This window comes from Penicillium mononematosum, assembly GCF_028829835.1.
Source record: "Penicillium mononematosum strain IBT 11891 chromosome Unknown utg000005l:1.0-9366267.0:1.0-9372171.0, whole genome shotgun sequence".
Classification (NCBI taxonomy): domain Eukaryota; kingdom Fungi; phylum Ascomycota; class Eurotiomycetes; order Eurotiales; family Aspergillaceae; genus Penicillium; species Penicillium mononematosum.
The window spans coordinates 3,688,061-3,710,549 of NW_026643275.1; the positions used below are offsets into that span (position 1 = coordinate 3,688,061).

The window sequence follows — 22,489 nt, forward strand, 5'->3', positions numbered from 1 at the left end:
GGTGGGATGGGGTGGCCGTGACGAGATAACCGTATTACCGTAATCAAATCACGGGACGGCTGCCAGGCCCGCCAGAGCTTTCTTCGCCTCGTCTCCCGTGTGACAGCTACCACTTTCGACATAACCGCACATCATGGCAGGCCGCAAGACATTGTTGGCTCCAATCCACTTCATTTTCAGTCTCCTGCAGAAACGCAGCACTGTTTCCATCTGGCTATATGAGCAGCTCGCTTTCCGGATAGAGGGGAAGATCCGCGTATGTGTTTCTTTACGGGATCCCGTTTTGGTTGTCATCTGAGCTAACCTGTGCTAGGGATTTGATGAATTCATGAACCTGGTCATTGACGACGCCGTCGAAGTGCGCCTGGCCACCAAGACAGAGGAAGAGAAGCGCAGGCCACTAGGTACGTTGAAATTGAAATGGAGTCTCACGAGAACACAGCTAACTAATGCGCAACAGGCCAGATCCTCCTCAAGGGAGACAATGTCTCTCTGATCCAGGCCGTTTGAATTTTCGCTATTCCTTTTCTGTTTCTATTTGCGCTACGCCCTGCGATTCAAGAATTGACCATCGCCAACCACGATGGCATCAACCAACCAATCGTGCTCCACCACAGGAATATCCTCAGCGAGCAACTGTTCTTGGAGAGAAAGGGCAACTACCATGGAGTTCAGTCGGGGATAAATGAATTGTTTCTGGGATACATACCGAGGAATGGCATTTTGCGGGTCGATTTTGAGTATCGCGTTAAAAAATGATCATAATACCCTTTGCCATGACCAAGTCGTCGGAACCCGTGGTCAAAGGCCATGCCCGGCATGACAATAAGATCCAAGCCCTGTGTCAATCCGTTCGGTCGACCTTCGATTTGCGTAGATAGGAGAGATGGGATTCCCCATTTGTCTCGCTGTAATGACTCGAACTCGGATACGGACCCGAGCGCGAACATGTCCATGATGGATGTCTTGTCCTGGGTGTGAATATACGGGATGTAGACGTCCTTCCCACGTTGTAGAGCATCCTTTACGATTCCAGTCGTTGAGAGTTCACCGCTTGGCATTGACAGGTATACGGCGATGCTTTTGGCGGTTTGGTACTCGGGAAGTGACAAGAAAGTGGTTGTTGCCGCGCTGGCTGCGACAGGTTAGTTATGGACAACCCAAAGACCATCATTTGATCTGACATTGTTGACTTATGGAGGTTGCAGACAGACTCTGCAGAGTCGAGCGCATCCTCTTGCGGAGGTCGCGCTTTGCAGCCTGGAACGCCATGTTGTTAAGATAGTTGTAGATGATAAATACGCCAATCCGCGGGGAAGTTCACGCCGTTAAGTTACTGTGCAAAAAAAAAGAACCCCCAAAAAAAAGACGGGGAAAAAAGAAAAGGCATTATTTTCAAAACCACAGTGATAACCACTACAATATAGTTGACACTACCAGTGTATGTCTAATTGTAAACTGATGCCCTTGATAGCCTATTCAACCAAACCCTTCCCCATTCCAGGGCCTGAGGTATGTTTGTCTCCACCCCAATAAAGGGCGCCCTTCAAATACTCCCTTTCTGTCAATTTTCTCTTTGTCAACGAAGATGTTTTTGATTTGGGGTCTTTTGGTCACAGCCGCTTTGGCGAACGCGAATGATTTGGTGGGGACATGGACTACCAAATCTCGTGATGTTCTTACCGGTCCAGTATGTGGATATCTAACCTAGGTAGGTAGTATACGAATAACTCGAGACTAACTCCTATAGGGATTCTACGATCCGCTCAACGACAAACTGCTCGAGCCCAATCTAACGGGCATTTCATACTCATTTGATAATGACGGAAATTATGAATCTGCATACTATCGCGCAATCTCAAATCGTCAGTCCCCAATGGATATAGATTCCGGCTCTGTATTAATGTCGAATAGCGGTCGATCCCTCATGCCCGGGAGGGATTATGCAGTGGCAACATGGCTCTTATACTGTGTTCGGCAACGGAACGCTGGTACTGACTCCAATTGCTGTCGATGGCCGTCAGCTAGTGTCCGACCCCTGCCGGCAACAGTCAGGCCAATACACACGATATAACACTACCGAGGAGTTCAAGGTACATCTCTTTCATGTTCTCTCCGCCGACTCATTCTGACAAGACACAGGAATTTTCCGTGGGTATTGACAAGTTCAATCGCATTAAACGCCTCGATCTGACCAAGTTTGATGGCTCACTCGTCCATCCCATGTTCCTCGCCTACCAGCCACCAAAGATGCTCCCTACCACGACCTTGAACCCCATGCCAACGGGGCATAAGCAAAAGCGAGAACTGTCCTCAAAGTCGGGATTGCATCTGATCGCGAGAGAACAGCTGGTCAATCCAGACCGATGGTGGTGGTTGGGTGTTCTGATGACATCTCTTGGAGGAGTAGCTTTCTTCTGCTCATGAACATTTCAGGCTGGCGTTGGAGAGGAGTTTGGTATTCGTTCTTTCTGTGAATTATAAATGTGATTTGGATGCCCTTGACTGAGGCTATTGTGACACTAATATACAATCTGGTAAATGTAAGCTCAAGAGAGCGCGTTCTTCACCTCAGTAGCAACTTCTTTCCGGTCCACTGGCTTGCCATCAAGAGGGCCTCCTGGAGCAAACAGAGCTTTGAGGACGGTTCCTTGGTTGGGCTTCGTATTGGCATTAACCATAGCAGCGATCTCGTTGATGACCACTTCTTTAATCTCGGCAATGGGGAGGGTCTTGACCTGACTAGCATATTCCTCCAATACCACAACCTGTGCGTCTTCTTTCTCCTTCAGATCTGGACGTTCAGCGGCAGCAAACTCCTTTGCCGCATCTTTAGAGGCGTTCAGGCGTTTCCGGATTAGCGACAAGAGCTGAATGTCTGTTTGAATTGGCGAGGCGGTTTTGGCGGCGTTGTTGGTCTCAGAGATCAGAGCACGAAGTACATTCAGTCTGAGAATAAGCGTGCTGAACCTCCAAAACATAAGTGGAAAAGCTTCTCTACCTTGTGGTGTCTTTGGCTCTCATAGCAGTTTTCAGGTCAGTCCGCAAAGTAGCCATCAAGGGTGGCAGGGCCGGACCGGTGGAATTCCACCGTACCAGGCGAGCTGGTAGGCGCGAAGAAAAACGAATGGATTGAAACATTTTGATTGACAAGTTCAATGACAAGTTTAGACAATAAGAAACAAGCTCAATTGAGGATCAATGGGAACATTGAATGGGGAGACAATCAACAATAACCGTAAAAGCGGAAGTTCCCAATTGGTCTGTGCGCTCCCAGGTGTTGACTCTCTCTTTTCGCAAAGACCTTGAATAATCCAATCTCCTCCCAAGACCTTCTCTCATCGTCATTCCCCCAAATATCTTTTACTTTCTTTTTCTCGTCCTACCTACACTGCAGCTTCTTTGTGCTTTCTAGCGGGAGATCCTCCCTTTCTCCCCTCAAAACCGCCGCCATGTCGTACCCGACTCTTCCAACAAATCTCCCTCCGGCGACGCCGCAGAAACCCCTTCCTGGAGCTTACTTTCAGACCCCGGCACCAGCTACAGCACGGCCTCTCCCTCCCAAGTCGCCATTGCAGACTCAACCCCAGACGCCCATGCCAAAGCTCCCTCCAGCAGCCTCGAAGACCAAAAATCAAACAGTGAGCACCGAGGAACGCGGGGCGCGAACGATCAATAGCAGCTTGCAAAGCGAATCGCGTTATCCGGACCTTGATAGCTATCTATCCCGTGAGATTCATCAATTGAGACTGTCTGAAGCGAGACTGACCAAAAACAGAGGGCTCCTCGTCTGAGTACAACATCCCCGTATCTCAATCATGGGCACCATTCCAAAAAGTCAAAATGTACGATATCCCCGACCAGATTTTCGATCAATACAACCGCGCACAAGTTTCGACCAGCATGGGTCTGTTCGCTGAGTTAAACCACGCGTGGGTCGCGATTGATAATGCATTGTACATTTGGGATTTCACACATCCCAACCCGCAATTGGTGGGATTCGAGGAACAGCCTAACAGCATCAATGCTGTAAAGCTGACCAAACCGCGCTCGGGAGTTTTCTTGCCTGCGATCACCCATTTGTTGGTCATTGCGACGACTGCGGACATCATTCTGCTGGGAATGGGCTATGAAAACACGCCCAGTGGAGGTCGACAAGTTTCTCTGTATCACACGGGGATGTCAGTGGCAGTCCGTGGCTTGGATATAAATGTTTTTGCAGCATCACCATCCACCGGACGCATTTTCTTTGGAGGGTCGTCTGACACTGATGTACACGAGGTCACTTACCAACAGGAGGAAAGGTGGTTCCAGGGCCGCTGTGGCAGAGTCAACCATACCAGCTCCCGTCTATCCGCTTTCAGGCCTTCGATGAGCCTGACAAATCTTGCACAAAGCGCCGCCGAGCATGTAGTGCAGATGGCACTTGACGACAGCCGGAACTTGCTCTACACACTCTCCTCCTCGTCTACAATTCGCGTGTTCCACATGGGACCTGAGAACACTTTGACACTCGCAATCACCAAACGCGCTCTAGATATCTACTCTAACATCGGGCACATCATCACCTCAAACGAAACCCTCAACCCCAGAATCAAGATTGTGTCAATCAGTCCGGTGCCAGCCACAGAAGCGTCGCGGTATCATCTAGTTGCAACGACAGCAACCGGCTATCGCATCTATCTCAGCGCCACTGGTTCAAACAGTTGGGCGCCTGCCTCGACCAACACTAGCCCTCCCACAAGTATGCAGGCACTGCATGTCAAGACACCGCCCGTTGATATCTCCCCCGGTGTGAGCGGGGTGGCACCTTCCATCTCACTTGCTTCACCTCTTGGCGCGGTTTCCCCTTCTGCTGGTCAGATTACCACACTTTCACCCACTCGTCTTGCCGAGCGATATTCCCCAGGCTATTTCTTCTGTTTCACTACTAAGGATGCACAGCAAAAGATTGACACACTTTTCATCTCAACCCCCGACTCTGGTCGGGTCGCTCAGTACCAGGAAAGTTCGGTCAGTGGTAAGGCCGCTGAGTCGGCTATCATCCTGGACCTGGGAGGCAAGGCAGAGGATATTGGTCTGGTTTCGGCACCTTCGCCGGTGACCAACGAACTGGCCGTTCAATTCGACCACCCAGCTGCTGAGATTGCGATCTTGACTAATGGCGGTGTTCATATCATTCGTCGGCGCCGTCTCGTGGATATCTTCGCGGCTTTGCTCCGCAGCAGCGGCAACCCCCATGAGGGACTTACCGGCGAGATCCAAAATTTCCTTAGAACATATGGACGGAGCGAAATGTTGGCAACTGCTCTAGCCGTGGCTTGTGGCCAGGGTATGGAGATTTCTCCTGACCAAAGACTGACCCGAATTACCGACCCGGATGTCCTTGCTGCAGCACGCCAGGCCTTCATCACCCAAGGTGGCCGAGCCCATCTGAATGAAAATGCTATTGCGGATGGCTCAACCTCCGCTCTTGACGCAGTGCAGCCCTCTCCTCGCCACACGGGAATCGCACTATACATCGCCCGTCTGTTGCGATCTATCTGGAAGGAGAAAATTGCTAAGGTGGGCAATGGACCTAACGGCGCACAGTCCGTTTCAGCGTCCGTGAGTTCCAGTAAGCTGCAGGCTGTCCAACATGACCTCTCCTCGCTGGCAGAGTTCTTCAAGGTGAACAAGACCTTTATCGATGGGCTCAACGGCCCCGACGCTCTTGCCCGGGTAAACAGCAAGCAAGAAGAAGTGGCGCTGCAAGCCGAGCACCGCGCATTACACTCACTCGTTCAGTTGGTGTCGCACACGATTGAAGGTATCTCATTTATACTCGTTCTCTTCGATGAGCGGGTTGATGAGATTGTGGCTACTTTGCCAGCTGAATCGAAAGCAAAGTTCCTCAGCCTCACCTTTGAGGAACTGTTTAGCTCCAGCAAGGGACATGACATTGCCAAGGAACTCGTGAAGGGCATTGTTAACCGCAACATTGCCAAGGGTTCCAACGTCGAGACCGTGGCCGATGCACTTCGACGACGATGTGGCAGTTTCTGCAGTCCAGAAGATGTGGTGATTTTCAAGGCGCAAGAGATGCTGAAGCGCGCGACCGAGGCCGGTGCCAATACGGAACTGGGCCGCAACTTGCTCAACGAGAGTCTACATCTCTTCCAGCAGGTGGCAGAATGTCTACCTATGGATTATCTGGTTTCTGCTGTGGACAATTTCATTGCCAACCAGTTCTTTGCAGGTATGCTGTGTGAGCGTGGTCTTTCCTGTCTCGTACTGATTGGTTTCTTTTTCTTCTTTCTCTAGGTGCTATTCAGCTTGCCCTCAACGTTGCTGCTCGGTCCGACAAGTCAAACCTTGCCTATTCCTGGATTATGGATCAGCGTCCCGAACAGGTGCTTATCCCCCTTATTCCCTATGGATCCCAGCGCCAGCTCACGCTCACAACTACCCAGGACCCCCGCAAGGAGTACTTCTATTTCCGCAAGCAGTGCTATGATCTCATCTTCAAAGTCGTGCTTGCGGTTGACAAATTGGCTGCATCTGATCCCGGTCTCATTGATGGCCAGTTGACCACTATTGCCAAACGCCAGAACGAGGCCTATGGCGTGATCTCCGATTCCACCGATGAAGTGTTCCTGACGAGTTTGTATGACTGGTACCTTGAGCAGGGCTGGAACGATCGGTTGCTGCAGACGCAATCGCCATTTGTGGTCACCTACCTTCAGCGCAAGTCGAACGATGATCTGGGCCATGCCGATCTACTTTGGCGGTTCTACGCCCAGTCCCAGCGATTCTTCGAGACTGCACAGGTTCAGTTCCATCTGGCCAATAGTGCTTTCGTGTTGCCATTGAGTCGTCGTATTGAGTACCTTGGTCAAGCCCGTGCCAACGCTTCGATTTTCACACCGGACGTCGGGCGTCAATCAAGGCAGCGACTGCTGCAAGAGATTTCGAATCTCATTGACGTGGCCAATATTCAGGATGATCTACTCCAAAGACTCAAGGATGACGAGCGAATTCTTCCCGAGCGGAAACCCGAGATACTGCGCGAGGTCGACGGGCCAGTGATGGATATTAGTACAGTAAGTCCTAATTTCTCCTTCAAATCAGATGAAAACAGGATACTAACGTGCTCTAGCTATTCAACAAATACGCCGACTCCGCCAGTTACCATGACATCTGTCTCCAAATCTTCTACCAAGCCGACCACCGCAATGCGGCCGACGTTAAGTCAACTTGGCAACACCTGATCCAGGGGGGTCCATGACGCCACCGTTCAACGCGGCTCACCGCAACCTTACGAAGCGGTGATCGACAAGGTCCGCAGCCTCGGCAGTCGTCTGCGGATGTCCGAGACTATTTTCCCCATCCGCGAGCTCGTCCCCATGCTGGAGCGGTATGCATTGGAGTTCCAGCGTAACGTCGGCCCGGCGACCTGGGTGGTGGATCTGTTCTTAGATCTTGGCGTGGCGCACGAATCCCTGTACGCTGTGCTGGAGACGATGTACTACACCGACGAGGCGCCCTTCCACGGATCAAACCGCCGATTGATTGCACACGACCTGCTGTACCTGCTGACTGGATGGTTCCATGAGACCGTGCGCCTGGGCGGCATGGTTTTCGGCTCGGATATCGTTGCCGAGCGTGTGTCTGAGATGCTGCTGCTCCTGCAACAGAGCGGTGTCATTAGTGGGGGAGCAATTGGAGATCGCTCATGACTTGCGGTCACGGATCGATGACATTCTACGGTAATGTGGCGTTTGCTGCTGAGGAGGTGATGTGGGCCATGTAGCATTGCAGATCTGCGTGGCGGTGACTGAGATTTACTTTGACATATGATCTTTTAAGGGATCGGTGCGTTCTGGGATTTTGTTTTGTAACTCTAGGCGTGGGGTGGTAATGAAAACGAATTCACAAGTCAAATGGGTTTCTTGAGATACAGGGAGTATAGCCCTGATCACGCAAATGAATACATAGTCAATATTTCGATCTTCCAAAAGAACAAATTAAAATAAAAAAGAATTAAAATTCATTAGAATCTATAAAAACCGAAACACCGACATAACCCCATTCTATCACATTATGCAGTCTATTCGAACTGTTCATCCTCCTCATCCTCTTCCTCATACACAGGAATGGGCTTCTCACCCAGAGCAATCAAGCGGAAGATGTGACGAGCCTTAGCACCGTAATCATCATCCAAGTAATCAACAATGGCAGAGTCTAAGTTTTATTAGCAAGGTCCTCAATTCCAAGTCCAGAAAAAGAAAAAAGAAAAAAGGAAAAAAAAAAAACTCACGAATAGTCGACCGATTATCAAACATCACAATTGTCCTCGGTTGCCAGCGCACACGGACCTGGAAATCATGACCGGTAACCAGATGATTCATGAGGAAATCCAACACCCACTTAGTCTCAGAATCCTTGAGACCATCAATCCTCGTAATAAACTCCCCATTCAAAAACATACACTTCTCCCCGGTAACGGGATGCACCCGGATAAGCGGGTGAACCGTATCAACGGGATCCTTCCTGAACCAAGCCACCGGTCATGCGGGCATGGGCAATCATCTTAGCCGACGAATGCGTAACCTTCAATCCATCCAAGAAAGCCGTGACAGCCGGCGAGAGCCGCTTATAGGCCAAGTCTGTAGCAGCGAATACGGTATCACCGCCGACCTCCGGGCCCTGCAGGAGCCCGAGCATGACATAGCCGGGAGGCTGGATCTCGTAGCTGACATCCTGGTGCCAGAGGGTGGTTGTGGTACGCTGCTGCAGGAAACGGGCGATCTCATCTCTGTTTCCGTCACGGTGGATGATATGGAAAGCAGGATGATCTGTCATTGAGCCTGAGACGGGCTGGTAGTTTGGTTTACCGAAGTGACGCATGAAAGATTCCTGGGCGTCTGGGCCTGCATCGATGAGGTCCTGGTCTGGGAAGGCGACGACCTTGCGCTCTGAGATGAGGAGGGCGAGTTCATCTCTTCCTGCGGCGGAGAGGTCTGAGAGCTGGACGTTCTCGACGATTGTTCCTAGGCTTGGCTGGATGTGGGAGACTTTTGCGGTTGGGGGCAACAGGTTTGGTTTTGATTTGTTGCGGACGCGCAAGGCTGGGTCTTCATATTCGAAGGGTTGGAGGGGTTCGAACCAGATTGGGTCCCAAGAGGGGGAGGTATTGGGGGTACTTTGTTGAGATTTTGGATTGCTTGTCTACATCGACGTAGGGGATATTGATGTCGTAGCTGATTGGTTCTTGCTTTTTTGGCTGTTTTGGACGACGGGGGGCTGAGGAGGGCATTGTATATAGATGTAGAGATGTATAGATGTATAGATGTATGAGTGGAGTATATAATAGATGGATAAGATGGATAAGGGGAAGAGAAAGTGGGATGGTTCTTTATATATATAGTAGTTTATACTCTCCTGTATAGTCCATGCATCAAACTAAAACACTAGTCAATTCCCTTCATCTCCGAGTGGTGAGATTCGAACAGCGGTCAGAGATAATAAGATAATAATGAAAAGAAATAATATTCCTATTCAAGTTAAAATAACCAAAATAACTAAAATAACTAAAAATCCCCCCCCGTTAACCCATGTCAATCCCATCCACTACCGTTCCCACTGCAAATCCCCGTGCCACGACCGTTCGCCCACTTTTTTTCTTTCGAAAAGCTTCCAAGACGGTACTCCGTACACCGCTATATACATATGTAATGGGAATACCTCGAAGATAAGGCATAATGCAGGCTGAATGGCAATTGCATTATCTGCCGTGATCTATGCATGAGATTATGATTATGGGATTCGGTTTAAGTACAACATAGAACTATTTAGGAAGCTCCATGGAGAAAAAGAAAAAAAAAAAAACAAGGTAATAAGGCAATTAGGCAAAAAGGAAGGAAAAGAAGGGAAAAAGAAAAAGAAGGAAAAGAAGAACACCCTGTCCTGAGCTAATTAGGGCATCCCGATCTTGCGGTCTACATCCCGGTAGTCTGTCTGTAGTCTGCCTTTTTGACCTATCAAACCGGGTTCTCTAGGAACTTCCCTGTATCAATGCATTCATGCATGACTACCTTATCCCGGTGATGTAATTTTTAGGAGATTTGACATCCCAAGGTCCTTTGTCTACTATGTAATCTATGTGGATATCCCATGGATATTGATAATTCCCTCGGATTCATCCTCACCCCGAGGGTGTCCAGTCAGGCCACCTTAAAATTGAGAAGCAGCGGTGAGATCAAGTCAAAGTTGGATGTATATACGGAGTACGTTGCAGTAACCTCGGCTAAGTCTAAATATATTAAGATATACACTAACATCTCCAAAAAAGCAATTATACAACTATATGTAGTAGCTATAACGGAGTATGTGTTCCTGGGTCACCTGATATTCTCTACCCCTAAACAAGAACATCTCAAACATCTACGGAGTACACATCTACACATCTACACATTCACACATTCACACATTCCTTGTCTTATCCCTTGACTTCGCTTTGCATATGACCCAGCATATCCCAACATGTCCATCTGCACTCGTAAACGGGACTTGGCCTATCTCCTATTTTTCGTCATTCATGTCCCGATCATTCTCCGTATGATTCTCTATCTGCAGATCTCCATATAACCTCACATATGCACATACTAACACCATACAGTAATCGACACAGTCCCTCTCCTACCATCCTTCCTCCAAACAAATCTCTCCCACCAGCTGCGCGAATTCTACATAACAACCTACCGCGACAAATTCTTCGAAGACCCCCCAACATGGTTCACCGTCTTCATCTGGATGGAGCTGCTGTACCACCTCCCAATCTCGATATGGGCGGCTCGGGGTTTGCTTAAAGGTACTTTACTCTCCTCCCCTCAAGCTTATGCTCGTACATCGTACATCGTACTATGTATATCCTTGTATCCTTGTCTATCCAGTCCAGTCCACCCCCAACCACCTACATCTACATCACATCTTATATCCATTATATCCATTATGTCCATTACATATCTATATCAAATGCAATATCTGGAAATCTGACTACATATCCTTATCCTCTCCGAACAGGGGAATGGCATCACAAAAAATGAAAAAGACGCAATAAGCAACTAACACAATTTCCAATTCATCTAGACCACCCCCTCGTCCCCGTGCATCTCCTCGTCTTCGGTATTCAAGCCTTCATCACCACGCTGACATCTCTGGTGGTTGTGTGGAGTTGGACCGACCGCTCGGTCGCAGAGAAGCAGCAGCTTACCATGCTGTATGCTCCGTATATGGCGCTAGGTATGTACAATCTAAGGTTGTCCGACAGAATGTCGCAATTGGCTTTCCAGGGCTGCCCAGGTAATGCAAACCTCTTATTAACATATTATAGGCGGGTTCATGACTCTAGACATGGTATTCCGCCTACGCGACAAACTAATGCCGAAAACCAAGCGCGAATAAACATATACCCCCGCGGACTCACGTACTTTAAGTATACAAGTACCTGTAGGAAAATAAACACAATCTATTATAATGCAGCCAGCGTTATAATCGTACACATCATTACGTGCTTTGATCAAGTCTCGCTAATCCAAGTTCCCATCCCGACCAAAACGCCCTTGAATGTAAATGCAGAAAGCGGAATCCCATCCGTAGATCAAATCAAAAACCCGATCGCCCCCTCCAGGTCTCCATGTGCCATATCCAGAGCCCGGACGGCTTCCTCGCGCGAGAATCCCAGCTCTGTGATCCTGGCGATGGAGTCCTGCGGCCACCGTGAAGTAGGCGCAGGTCGGATATTGATTCTTGGCTGTGACCCTGATGCGCCGGACCCGGAGGCGGATGCATTATTGGGGGTGGCATTGGCATTAGGATTGTTCTCCGCTTTATGCGTGACCGCGCCGGTGCGGGCACCCACTTCGGCACCATCGGCACCCTTGACCGTAGGTTCCGCCTCGAACTCTTCAGTCAAGTGCTTGGGGATATCACCCTCACCGAGGAAGGGGACGGCCTGGTCCTGAATGACAAGCGCACCACGCTGGAGATCGATGCAGGCCTGGTGCCGGCGAAGCATGTCCAAACCGAGGAGCAGGTCGATCTGCTTCCCTTCCATGACGGTGAAGGAGCAGGGCAGGAACATCTCGCCGATCTTGATCTGGGCAGAGTGAACCCGGCCCAGGATCGGGGCGGTCCCGACGCCCTTGGCGATTCCGCCGTAGCGACGGTCTACCAGGCGCATTATGTTACACGATGTTGCACACTCGGGCGACATGATAGTCACCTGAGCGCCGGAGTCGACGAAGGCGTTTGAGACGGTGGCCGTTTACTTCCACGGGGATGTAGAGCATTGTCACGCGACCGAAGGCTAGAGAAACAGCTTTGGTTAGCTTTCATTCTCACTCCCGCAGCCTAGCAGGCAGTTCAAAAGACATAGAGCATACACTCAGGATGATGCTCCATGGCATTGTGTAGATTTTCCGTAACAGCATTCTGGCGAATAATCTCCTCGATTTCCTTCTGGTTATCGTGGTTAAAAGGATCGGCATTGAGCATCGCAATGCGGGCTTCCTTTTCCGCCTCCCGCTGCGCCTCACTCTGCTGCTGCCTAAGCAGGACCTCACGGAAGCGCTGAGCATTATCCGCGGCTTCAGACAGCTCCGGGTTCTGCCTGCGGACAGCCTCGCGCACGCGGGGATCACCCAGGATGTGTAGACGAATAGTTTCGGGGTCCGGCATGCCGGGGCGGGGTTGAGCGTTCTGCCTGGGCGCGACGGAGCTGGAAGCGGCGGGGCGAGGGGCTGGTTGGGGAGCTCGGAGGGTGACGTGCACACCGAGCATATCGCCCTCGGTGATGCCGGCTTGGTCTAGGGTTTGGGAGGGGTTCTGGAGGAGCTGGTTGTTGTAGACGAGCTGTTGGGCTTCGGGTGGGATGCTAGTTTCGCTTTCGACAATAGCTTTGAGGAGCTCGATTGACATATCGCCGCCTACTTCTAGGTTGATGATGTCGGAGTCCGCTTGCTCGGGGCGGATGACGCTGACGGTGATACGCATGGTATCGGCAATGATGTGTGCTAGGAAGGTGTTAAGGTAAACTATAGAAGAGAGGAGAAAGAGTAGAGAAAAAAAGATGGGAGAAGCCGAGAAGTAGAAAGAACCCGGGAGAGAGAGGAAAGATTAATAAAGCGGGAAGGGGACACCTGACTCTTTAAGAAGCTCTCTCTCTCTCTTTCTCTCTCCAAGGTTCTCCCTTACATCCACTCTATTTCTTTCTTTTCATCAAATCAGAAATGGCATAGACTTTTATTCCGACTCTAGTGCTGCAGCTAACGTGGTCTCGTACATCCATGATCTTCTCCCACCTATTGCATATGCGCAATGAGCCCCGCGCTGAGCCGTTTAGCTCCTCCACTAATTGCCCCATGGCCCCTAAACAGGCTAATGGCTGACCGGGTCCTATCCGCGTCATCAGGAGCCTCGGGAAGTCGTTGGATATAGAAGTTTCGCCTTGGATTTGCCCTATTTTCTTGACTCTACTCTGTACAGTCATGTCCGATATCCCACAATCTCCCAGTATGGTTGCCAGCGTCAATATGGCTTCATCCGTACTTTGTCAAACTACTACAGCGGGGCTACCTAGTCCGCAGGACTGTCCGAGAGCCCCGAGGCTGGACCAGCTATTTCAAAAGTACGTCGGTTCGTGTCCGTTGTACTACACGACCAGTCCCAAACCAGACACCAACCTATTCGAAGATATCGCAGTTCTGATGAATCATTCACCCCCCGCACTCGCCACATGCAGGGAACTTTAGCCATGCTTTGAGACTGCCAAGCACAGCTTTAAGTAGCTGCATGCATTTGTCCGGTATAAACGTTGCAACGGATATAAACACGTATAACGGGTTTGAGGCGATAGAGCCAGGCGTTGAAATGGATTGAGGACCAACCGGTTGACGAAGTTCCTATTTAGCGTAGGTAACCGTTTTCGAGATGACCGTTTCTAGAGCCGTGCATTAGTGCTAATGTTTCAGATTGGCTCCATCAACCCCAACGTCCCGTGGATCAGGCATGGCGCCGATTCGGGGTTTCTTGGGGTTTGTTAGGGCGGTTTCCGAGAATCGATTCTTATAGGTCGACCTTTAATCCCCGTACAACGTACTCGCATTTTATTCTATCTTTATAACAGCTAGCCGCGCCAAACAGGACGGCTCGTCTTCATGTGGCCACCCATCGTGGTGAAGTCCAGCGCGTATCTCGCTGCGGTGAAGTCTCACTTACGTTGTGGCAATGATGCGCAGATTTCGCCCCTAAGATGCTGATTATCCCAAGGGCGCCGGTGGACCCCCGTTGTCTGTTTGACTTCGTGTCCAAACACGCCGAGCAGATCCTGCAGGATTTCTACATGTTTAGCCGGGTTTCCTCGGATTCATGGCGGAGCACATCCTTGAATTATCCTTTCAACGCGGAGTATACAGGTGTAATTTGACTTATATCGAGCTGCAAGCTATCAATGCGCATAGCCGAGGGGTCACCAGGGCCCCGTCCCCACTTACCACCTTGGCGTCGATCATTTCATCAATATGAAGCTAGCCCGGTCGAGACAGACGATATGGTGAGACTCAACACTCATTGAGCCACATGGTATGCGATATAAATTGGGCCAACGTCATCTCTGCCGGATTGCTGCCACTGGGCCTCTCCTCAAATTGAACTCGCCGTTTATAGGGCGAGATGTCGGCGTGCGATGATGTGGTCCAGGCCATGGGGGGTTTATAGGTTCACACTTCCTGTCGTCGCCATTATGCTGGATGTAGAGGGAGTAGGTCACGGCTGTAGTCATACTGGAGAGATTGCCTATGTAGGTGCGCAGATTGGGGATAGCGAATGTCGAGGACTGTGGAGGTCCTATAGTATCTAGGGTAGCATCCATGGATACAGCAGTGCGTTGTAGATATCATTCAAATAATTAGCACGCTACCACCTGTTATGCTGGAAACGGCTAGGAAGAGAAAATGGGTCGATTTATCTATCAAGAAAGACATAAAGATAACTTTGAGAATGTTCCTAAAGAGGCCATTAGAGATACCAGTTATAAAGGCTACATATGTAATCAAGTGGCCATACCTTGGATGTTCCTAGATATCTTACGATCCCACATACTAGTGTGGTTCTACTCAGGGAAAAGTGGACAATAATCTGGAAAGTTACCTATATCATAATCATTCATAACGTCGTCTTACTAGTGCTCGCTAGTAAGCAAGTTTGAGCCGAAAAACTATAGACGAAAATAAAATGAAAAGCTTCTATACCTCTGGTCCGAAAGACGCCTGAAAACTCCTTATTTCCACTACTAGCGAGCAGCGATACTTGGGAAGAACCGCGGACCTGCATATCCATGTGCAATAATGCTTTCGATATCAATATTTCCGTGGGCTCGCGGGCTCCACAGCTTAATGAGAATGAACCGACCAGATCTTGAAACGTCAGTACTCAGTTATCCACATCCAATTCCAAAGATACATACGGCGGCGGATCAAATTTGATGGTAACCATGCTCTTCTCTCGCTCGATAAAGAAACGCGCATGTGGCTTTAGAACTTCGGCAGCTGGGTGAGCAGGCTCCACTGGGGGGTTTGGATGCACGAGACTCGGGCCATGGCGCAGTCTCTGCTCGCTGACACGGCTGAGAGCACTCAGTCGTTCTGATTCAATTTGTCGGCGACGCTGATGTCTGCTTGAAGGGTCTTCCTCATCGCTTGGACTCTCGTCGGTATCCGATAAAGGATCTTCCGTCTGATCGGCCTGGGTTCTCTCGAGCAATGTAGAGCGCCAGTCTTCGTCATCGTCTGAATCTTCGTTGTTCTCGTCGTACTCGGTGGTGATGCGGAACTGCGCTTGCGGGTCTTCTGCGGTCTGCGGAACTGCGGCTGAATGTGGGCTCATGAGGACTGTGCGTTCGAGATTTTGGAGTGGCGGCCGGAACCCAGTGAGGTATTCCTGGGATGGTTGCATGCCACTGCGGCGGCCTCGACGGCGGTATCGGCCGCTGGAGTATTGAATTTGGTATTGAGCGGTGCGGGCAAGCAGTTCATCAGAGGTCATCGCGACAAATACCATGCCTTCCTGTATTCTGGTTCATATTAGCCACCATTAACCATCAGTCCAATGTACAGGCACCGTTGGTGGACATACGGAGCATCAAACCCGCATTGAGGGGCTTTGATAACGATCTTCTTCAAACAGAACGGGGCCTCGCCCCGATGACAGAGGACCAAGTTGCAACGGGCCTCTTTGGTAGAGTAGACACTTGTATTGTTGTCCAAAACATTCTCTGGACGCGAACACCCGCTGTCCGGATCGTAGCTTCCCCCGTCGCAGCTAGCGATTTCCATTTGCAGCATTCCCGGTACCACTTGTCCGTACTGACCATAGTTGAAGCCTCGGAATTCCTCGCGGTTATCATCAGTGTCCAGCTTGCGACGCTTCATCCGTCCTTGGCCATCACGGCCCGACTGGCCGGATGGTGGCATGAGGGGCGGTGACCTGGATAAAGATCCGTCTGGGCTCGGTGGTCTGAGCGTTTGCCAGGGCAAACGATGGCGAAGGGAATGTGACTCTGGGGAGAGCGATGTGCGAGCCCGTTCTGAGCGAATTTGGTCAAGCCAAATGCTCCGAATTCGCTCTGCGGGGCCAGCTGTCTCGGAGTGCAGTTGTTGGATCTGGCGATCGATGTCGGCCCGGGCTTGCTCAAAGTTGGTGCGATCGCGAGCTCGGTCCAGAGAATGCTCAGCGACTTCTCGGTTTAATGTTTCCAATGCAAGGGTGGCGTTGTAGGCGTTGTGGGCACCGGAGCGATTTCGTTCCGATACGAAATTGCGGAGATGCTGGAGACGGAGAATCTCAGGGCGTTCGTCAGGCCTGATAGTACGGGATATGCGGCGGGACGAAGAGGAAGAGCACGAGGATAATCGTAATTCCCAGACTAAAGGGAAGTGTAAGACATCAGCCAGACGCATAGGAGCCATGAGAGACATTACCATCATTCAGGCTCGTGGGTATCGCTTGAGAGGTGGAGTTAGCTATGTCGGGTCAGGGGATAAGGGGTAGGCGATACCGTCTGGGCACACACCCGACAGAAATAAATAAACCCAGGAAGATTGAAGAAGTAAAAGGATGAATCCCGGAGAAGAGTTGGCAACCTTGTGAGTTGTCCAAGATTGATAACACGTGATGGTCGATTAGATCATCGCTAGTGGAAGGGGAAGGTTGCGGTTGGAAAGTTGGCCCAACGGGGTACAACTTCTTTTATATATTTCATTGAGCTCGCTGTTTTTATTCTGCACTTCGTTTTTCATATAAACTCCTTTATCAGACCTGGGTTAATAACTAATTGTGTCACATAGCTCTTTGAGCTCATACATTTCTATGAGAGGACCAAGACCCACGAAAGTGGCATCTGTTTATCAATATCCTTTTTAGACGTAATAAATAATGCCAGATCTCATCTGATAGACATGATGGCACCTTCCACCTAATGTATAGCTCGAAAGCCTATGTAGGCGATGCGAGGAAGGGAAATTTACACAAGAAATGCTGTATACATAGTATTGTAGTAAATAATTTGTTGGAAGAAGCTAGAATTTACCCAGAGAGACATTTATATCTGCTACTGAGTCGTGTTGGGTAAATTCTACATGTTGACTTGATCTATAGCCTTTATAGTTGGCAGCATCTATAGCCTAGCTAGTGATCTCGAATCATAACACTATAGAATCACATACACTCAAACTTGCTATACCTATAATATATTGAACACCTTCTGCTAACTCGTCCATATTCCCTATCTAACTGACATTCTATCCTAAATGAATGTATAAATCAAACCAGATATCCTGATCATAAAGTTGTATACATCTGTCCCCACAGCCCCACACAGTAGCTCCCTGGTCACCTGACATCGAAACACTTCTGAACTTCCTTCTACAACTTCCAAACTTCCACTTCCATTGCACATCCCATTAAGCCACTGACTCACTGCATATTTCTCAATCGACATCAGATCCCCCAAAATAGAACTGCAGGGCTTCACGTCGTCAACCGCGCACCTGGGAAAGATTCCATTCTCATCTTAACCACTTGATCGGCATTATGGCGGAGCAACAGGATAATGCACAGTCAATCAGTGCTGGTATGGCCAATCAGTAGAATATGACCCAACCCCTACTAACTTTGCTAGATGAAATCGCCCTGTATGACCGACAGATCCGCTTGTGGGGAGTGCATGCACAAGAAAAGTGAGCAACCCAGCTTACCAGAACGCTACATATCCTAACAACAGCTAGGATCCGATCTGCAAATATCCTCCTCATCACTGTGAAAGCTCTAGCGAACGAAGTGGCCAAGAACCTCGTCCTGGCGGGCATCGGATCACTCACCATAATCGACCACCAGGACGTCACAGAGGAGGACCTGGGAGCGCAGTTCTTCGTTGCTGAAGCACAAAGTGAGCAGGATGTGATTGGAAAGAACGTGAGCTATAACTGGGGCAGAACATCTACCGCCATGCGCTAACAGCCCCAGCGCGCGCAAGTCGCAGGACCGCAAATCCACAAAATGAACACTCGAGTTAAGCTCAACATCGACACTTCCGATGTCAAAACAAAACAACCCGACTTCTTCGCGCAATTCGACATCACAATCGCCACAGAGCTCGACTTTCTAACCAACACCACTGTGAACGCCGCCTGCCGATTAGCCAACAGACCCTTCTACGCCGCCGGTCTACACGGCTTCTACGGCTACGTTTTCGCCGACCTAATCAGCCACGACTTCGTGATCGAGCGCAACAAATCCAACATGCCCCCCGCAACCCAAGAAACACCCACCCGCAGCATTATCGACATAACCACCAAGAAAGAACAAAACGAGGCCAACAAGAAAGAAAGCAAGATCATCGAGCTAGTCACCAAGCGCGAGGTATACTCACCACTCATCCTCGCAAACACATCCCCACTCCCGGAAGAATACACTCGACTCCCACGGCGTCGCAAGCAAGTAACACCGCTACTCAGCTGCTTGCGCGCACTGTGGGAATTCGAAAAACTACGTGGCCACCGTCCGACCTTCACCCGTGAAGACCTGGAACTATTCACGAAGCTATCGCGCGACCGACACCAGGAACTGAAGCTGGAGCCACTCACGTTGGATTCTGTGTTCCTCCGGACGTTCCTGCAAAACCTGGGTAGCGAGTTGAGTCCCGTTGCGGCGTTTTTGGGCGGGGCGCTGGCGCAGGATGTTATTAATGTTCTTTCGGCGAGGGAGCAGCCGCTACAGAATATGTTGCTGTTTGACGGGGAGAAGAGCGTTGGCCCGATCTATTCACTCCATCCTTTCTTCCCTGACGATGGTGCGGAGATGGCCGCTGTGCCACCGGTTAGGAACCCAGTTACAGTTCCTGTTGCTGGGGATTTGTAAGGGCAATTGGAATAAACGAAGGCGGACAGGCGGTGGGGGATTGACTGAGATGGGCTTAGCATTACGAATCTCCTTTTTTCAACGGATTCCAATGACCTGGGACTTAGATCTCGGTCTCATTATGTACGATAGGACACGAGCAACCATTGACACTTGATAATTGCATGAAATTGGAAATTATGTACACTTTTTTCAGATATAATATTAGCTATTCATTCTCAAGGCCATGTAGAACCTTCAATGCTATTCGAACCGAACCCAACCCAACCCAGACGCCGTCTAACAGAAGATCACAAAATGCACGATATACTTACCAAGGGAATCAGTAAATTAACGCAAGGCCTCAATGACGGGCCTCTTCTTTTCCAAGTTCCTCATCGCTATTCTTCCGCGGTCCCATAGAAGGACCCTCCTCATCATCAGAAATCAAGCCATGGAGCTCGAATGCCTCGGCATCTTGGATCTGCTGCGAGTTTGAGCGCGCACGGCCATTCACGTTCCCGTTGAGAGTGGAGTACATGGGGCCATCCTGGTTGGTGGACTCGGAGTTGGGCCAGGCGTGGACAGCGTAGATGTGGAGAAGGATGTTGACGACTGGAAAGAGAAGAATGAGCGGAAGTTCCAGAAAAGAAAAGTGGTGATTTGGGAATCAAACTTACAGAGGAAGACAATGAAGGCAATGCTGTAGAGGATCAAGACGTAGGACACGTGGGTGACACCTGCGTTGTGCAGCAGGAGCATCTGCTCCTCGGTGGCACCCATGAAGAGGAAACCGGAGGCATAGAGCAACTGCAAAAGAGAAACCAGGTCAGTATCATCCTACATATACCACATCGACTGGACAAGAGACATACGAAGGGAGTCAGGTATTGGAAGCTGTTCGGCTCGGATAGAGCAGGCTTATCCTTCAGCACGAACGAGATCTCAATGATGCGCGTCAGACCCGCCGCCATCAGGGTATATCCAAAGAGGGAGTGGACCATAGTACTGATCATCAGCGACTGGGGGTGAGCGGACATGGCATAACCGGTAATCAAGATGACAATGGCCGGGATGAGGTTACGCTTAGGGCGGCCGCTGCGGGTACGGCTGAGCCACATACCCAGCAGACCAGCACACCACCAGATAATTCCCATAGTGGTATGCTGGAGGTCATTGTGAGCCCAAAGGGTACCCCAGCGGTGCTCGGTGAAAGTATTAACACAGCCCCAAGCGGCGATGACGAGAGAATCGAAGAACTCCTGACTACGGCCGGTACGGCGCAACCAATACTGGCCGACAAGCAAGAGAATGGTCAAACAGATACCATACCCGATGAAGGCGGAGCCCATGATGAAATGGGCCAGACATTGACCGAGGTGATCATCGCGACAGAAGCCGAGCGAGGCAATACCACCGAATAGCATCTGCGCCCAGCTGAGGACGGGCATGACCTTGCCGACGATGCCATGGGCCAACACGAAGATCCACCGGATGCGAGCCTGGCCTGCCTTCTCCAGATGCAGCTTAAGATAGAACCCGAGGACGACTTGCGCGACCAGCAATAGCATCAGCCAGTTTGCGACAGAGGCGTGCAGGTTCTTATCGAATTGGCGGCCTTTGTGGGCGTGGCCGAGGAAGTAGGCTAGCACGGCGATGACGGTGCCGACGACTTGGACGGGGACATGCCAGCGGGAGCGGATTATCTGAATTGCTTGGTTAGAGATGGATGCGACGGTAGGGAAGAAACGGAGAGGCAAGTGAAGCAGTACATACTCCGAGAACCATTCCCGTTGGGAAGATTATGCCAAAAGCCAAACCCATGAGAATCATATGAGTCCATAGTGTTGAGTCCTGGAATCATTGTTAACTTTGTGTGAGGGAAATGGCGTAGTACCACGTACGATAGGATCCTGGGAGATAGATTCGCCCTCAGGAACAGCCTCGTGGCCGCCATGGGCGAGAGCCGAGGCCACCAATACAGACAGAGTCCATAAGGACTGGCGAAGATATGCCATGGTGTGGTTGAAGTAGGGAGTTGCAAGGGAGAAGTGAACAGATGCGGATAACAGGTAAACCCAATCCGGTGCATCCGATTAGGCGGGACGACGCGTGGAGTCAAAGAACAAATGTCTTTTTGATCTCCAGGGCTGTATTCTCGAGTAGCTAAGTGATATAGCTATTCTATCATTTACTTATTCAACAACTTTAAAAAAATAACATCACAGCAAAGTCAAGGACGCGCAAGCAGAAACCTTGGCTTGGAGTGGATTATTCAGCGTGGCTGTGATTGGCCAGGAGTATATAATTCTGGGGTACGAAGTACTACATACACATATTGTACATAGATAACATAACTTCTTCCTCTCTTGCATCCCACATACCACAACACATGTGCATATGCATCTAATTGCACACCTACATGGATCAAGCCAAAGAAACCAGGTCTTTCCGAGACCAGGAACGAATGGTATGTCCCTAGTATCCCCCACCCTGCCCCTACCCGTGTTCATCATGTTAAGCACTCACACCCAACGTAGGACAACCTCCGCGCTTCGATTGCAAGTCTAGAAGCTAAATACGCGAGGCTCAAAGCCGACTTAGCTTCAGTGACCACCCAGCTCAAGTAAAAACTCTTCAGCTCCCCCAATTGCATGCAGTCTACATAGAACACCGAAACATTGCATCTTACATCTCTAACCATTCGTTATTTCAGGGGCAACCCCAATACCACATGCGAACGCTATACCCAGCTCTTGCATGAGTACAATGACATCAGGGATGTTGGGCAGGGATTGATGGGGCTTATTGCTGATGCGAGGGGGGTGAGGCAGGTCGAGGTGGAGACTGAGTTTGGGGTTTCGGGGGAGGATTGAAGGGCTACACGGCAAGAGGTCTACTGATTGAAAGGAGTTGAAATGGCTTAAAGGGATTTAACTGAACGGATGGAGTCTGGAGTGAAACCGGGTGGCGTTGAATTGAGATTTCATTGTATTCATTCATCTAATCCTACATCCCTGATGGATGTTTTTTTATTTTTTCTCTTTATCGAGGG

The 22,489-nt window shown here is 50.0% G+C and overlaps 12 protein-coding genes across 12 annotated transcripts; 5 read left to right on the top strand and 7 right to left on the bottom strand.

The window, feature by feature from the left end:
- Positions 1 to 133: 133 nt before the first annotated feature.
- Positions 134 to 510, top strand: N7519_009524 (small nuclear ribonucleoprotein E; the record flags this gene model as incomplete). Its single annotated transcript, XM_057296297.1, has 3 exons — positions 134 to 256; positions 314 to 404; positions 461 to 510. 3 exons carry the CDS (start codon positions 134 to 136, stop codon positions 508 to 510), a joined length of 264 nt encoding a protein of 87 aa, XP_057144179.1.
- A 33-nt stretch (positions 511 to 543) lies between these two features.
- Positions 544 to 1,272, bottom strand: N7519_009525 (5-formyltetrahydrofolate cyclo-ligase; the record flags this gene model as incomplete). The annotated part of the gene is made up of 3 exons (XM_057296298.1): positions 544 to 659; positions 710 to 1,135; positions 1,185 to 1,272. The coding sequence occupies 3 exons, from the start codon at positions 1,270 to 1,272 to the stop codon at positions 544 to 546; spliced, it is 630 nt and encodes a 209-aa protein (XP_057144180.1).
- A 316-nt stretch (positions 1,273 to 1,588) lies between these two features.
- Positions 1,589 to 2,427, top strand: N7519_009526 (uncharacterized protein; the record flags this gene model as incomplete). Its single annotated transcript, XM_057296299.1, has 4 exons — positions 1,589 to 1,690; positions 1,751 to 1,865; positions 1,915 to 2,093; positions 2,143 to 2,427. 4 exons carry the CDS (start codon positions 1,589 to 1,591, stop codon positions 2,425 to 2,427), a joined length of 681 nt encoding a protein of 226 aa, XP_057144181.1.
- A 122-nt stretch (positions 2,428 to 2,549) lies between these two features.
- N7519_009527 (uncharacterized protein) lies at positions 2,550 to 3,141 on the bottom strand (the record flags this gene model as incomplete). Its single annotated transcript, XM_057296300.1, has 2 exons — positions 2,550 to 2,949; positions 3,002 to 3,141. The coding sequence occupies 2 exons, from the start codon at positions 3,139 to 3,141 to the stop codon at positions 2,550 to 2,552; spliced, it is 540 nt and encodes a 179-aa protein (XP_057144182.1).
- Positions 3,142 to 3,226: 85 nt separating this feature from the next.
- Positions 3,227 to 3,454, bottom strand: N7519_009528 (uncharacterized protein; the record flags this gene model as incomplete). The annotated part of the gene is made up of 2 exons (XM_057296301.1): positions 3,227 to 3,360; positions 3,391 to 3,454. 2 exons carry the CDS (start codon positions 3,452 to 3,454, stop codon positions 3,227 to 3,229), a joined length of 198 nt encoding a protein of 65 aa, XP_057144183.1.
- On the top strand, positions 3,453 to 7,718 carry N7519_009529 (putative non-repetitive nucleoporin; the record flags this gene model as incomplete). Its single annotated transcript, XM_057296302.1, has 5 exons — positions 3,453 to 3,729; positions 3,779 to 6,238; positions 6,304 to 7,082; positions 7,139 to 7,230; positions 7,256 to 7,718. 5 exons carry the CDS (start codon positions 3,453 to 3,455, stop codon positions 7,716 to 7,718), a joined length of 4,071 nt encoding a protein of 1,356 aa, XP_057144184.1.
- A 371-nt stretch (positions 7,719 to 8,089) lies between these two features.
- On the bottom strand, positions 8,090 to 9,285 carry N7519_009530 (TauD/TfdA dioxygenase family protein; the record flags this gene model as incomplete). The annotated part of the gene is given in 4 exon segments (XM_057296303.1): positions 8,090 to 8,223; positions 8,300 to 8,528; positions 8,539 to 9,184; positions 9,215 to 9,285. Coding segments are annotated over 4 exon segments (1,080 nt in total), but the record flags the coding sequence as incomplete, so codon positions are not given.
- Positions 9,286 to 10,524: 1,239 nt separating this feature from the next.
- N7519_009531 (EXPERA domain-containing protein) lies at positions 10,525 to 11,445 on the top strand (the record flags this gene model as incomplete). The annotated part of the gene is made up of 4 exons (XM_057296304.1): positions 10,525 to 10,597; positions 10,661 to 10,852; positions 11,131 to 11,283; positions 11,375 to 11,445. 4 exons carry the CDS (start codon positions 10,525 to 10,527, stop codon positions 11,443 to 11,445), a joined length of 489 nt encoding a protein of 162 aa, XP_057144186.1.
- A 196-nt stretch (positions 11,446 to 11,641) lies between these two features.
- Positions 11,642 to 13,035, bottom strand: ddiA (putative DNA damage-inducible v-SNARE binding protein Ddi1; the record flags this gene model as incomplete). Its single annotated transcript, XM_057296305.1, has 3 exons — positions 11,642 to 12,210; positions 12,266 to 12,349; positions 12,426 to 13,035. 3 exons carry the CDS (start codon positions 13,033 to 13,035, stop codon positions 11,642 to 11,644), a joined length of 1,263 nt encoding a protein of 420 aa, XP_057144187.1.
- A 1,732-nt stretch (positions 13,036 to 14,767) lies between these two features.
- Positions 14,768 to 17,024, bottom strand: N7519_009533 (uncharacterized protein; the record flags this gene model as incomplete). The annotated part of the gene is made up of 4 exons (XM_057296306.1): positions 14,768 to 14,886; positions 15,367 to 15,455; positions 15,506 to 16,111; positions 16,174 to 17,024. Coding segments are annotated over 4 exons (1,665 nt in total), but the record flags the coding sequence as incomplete, so codon positions are not given.
- A 1,105-nt stretch (positions 17,025 to 18,129) lies between these two features.
- N7519_009534 (E1 ubiquitin-activating protein AOS1) lies at positions 18,130 to 19,455 on the top strand (the record flags this gene model as incomplete). The annotated part of the gene is made up of 4 exons (XM_057296307.1): positions 18,130 to 18,169; positions 18,218 to 18,275; positions 18,324 to 18,510; positions 18,562 to 19,455. The coding sequence occupies 4 exons, from the start codon at positions 18,130 to 18,132 to the stop codon at positions 19,453 to 19,455; spliced, it is 1,179 nt and encodes a 392-aa protein (XP_057144189.1).
- Positions 19,456 to 19,798: 343 nt separating this feature from the next.
- N7519_009535 (Ytp1 family protein) lies at positions 19,799 to 21,452 on the bottom strand (the record flags this gene model as incomplete). The annotated part of the gene is made up of 5 exons (XM_057296308.1): positions 19,799 to 20,049; positions 20,115 to 20,244; positions 20,310 to 21,140; positions 21,211 to 21,288; positions 21,339 to 21,452. The coding sequence occupies 5 exons, from the start codon at positions 21,450 to 21,452 to the stop codon at positions 19,799 to 19,801; spliced, it is 1,404 nt and encodes a 467-aa protein (XP_057144190.1).
- Between the last annotated feature and the right edge of the window lie 1,037 nt (positions 21,453 to 22,489).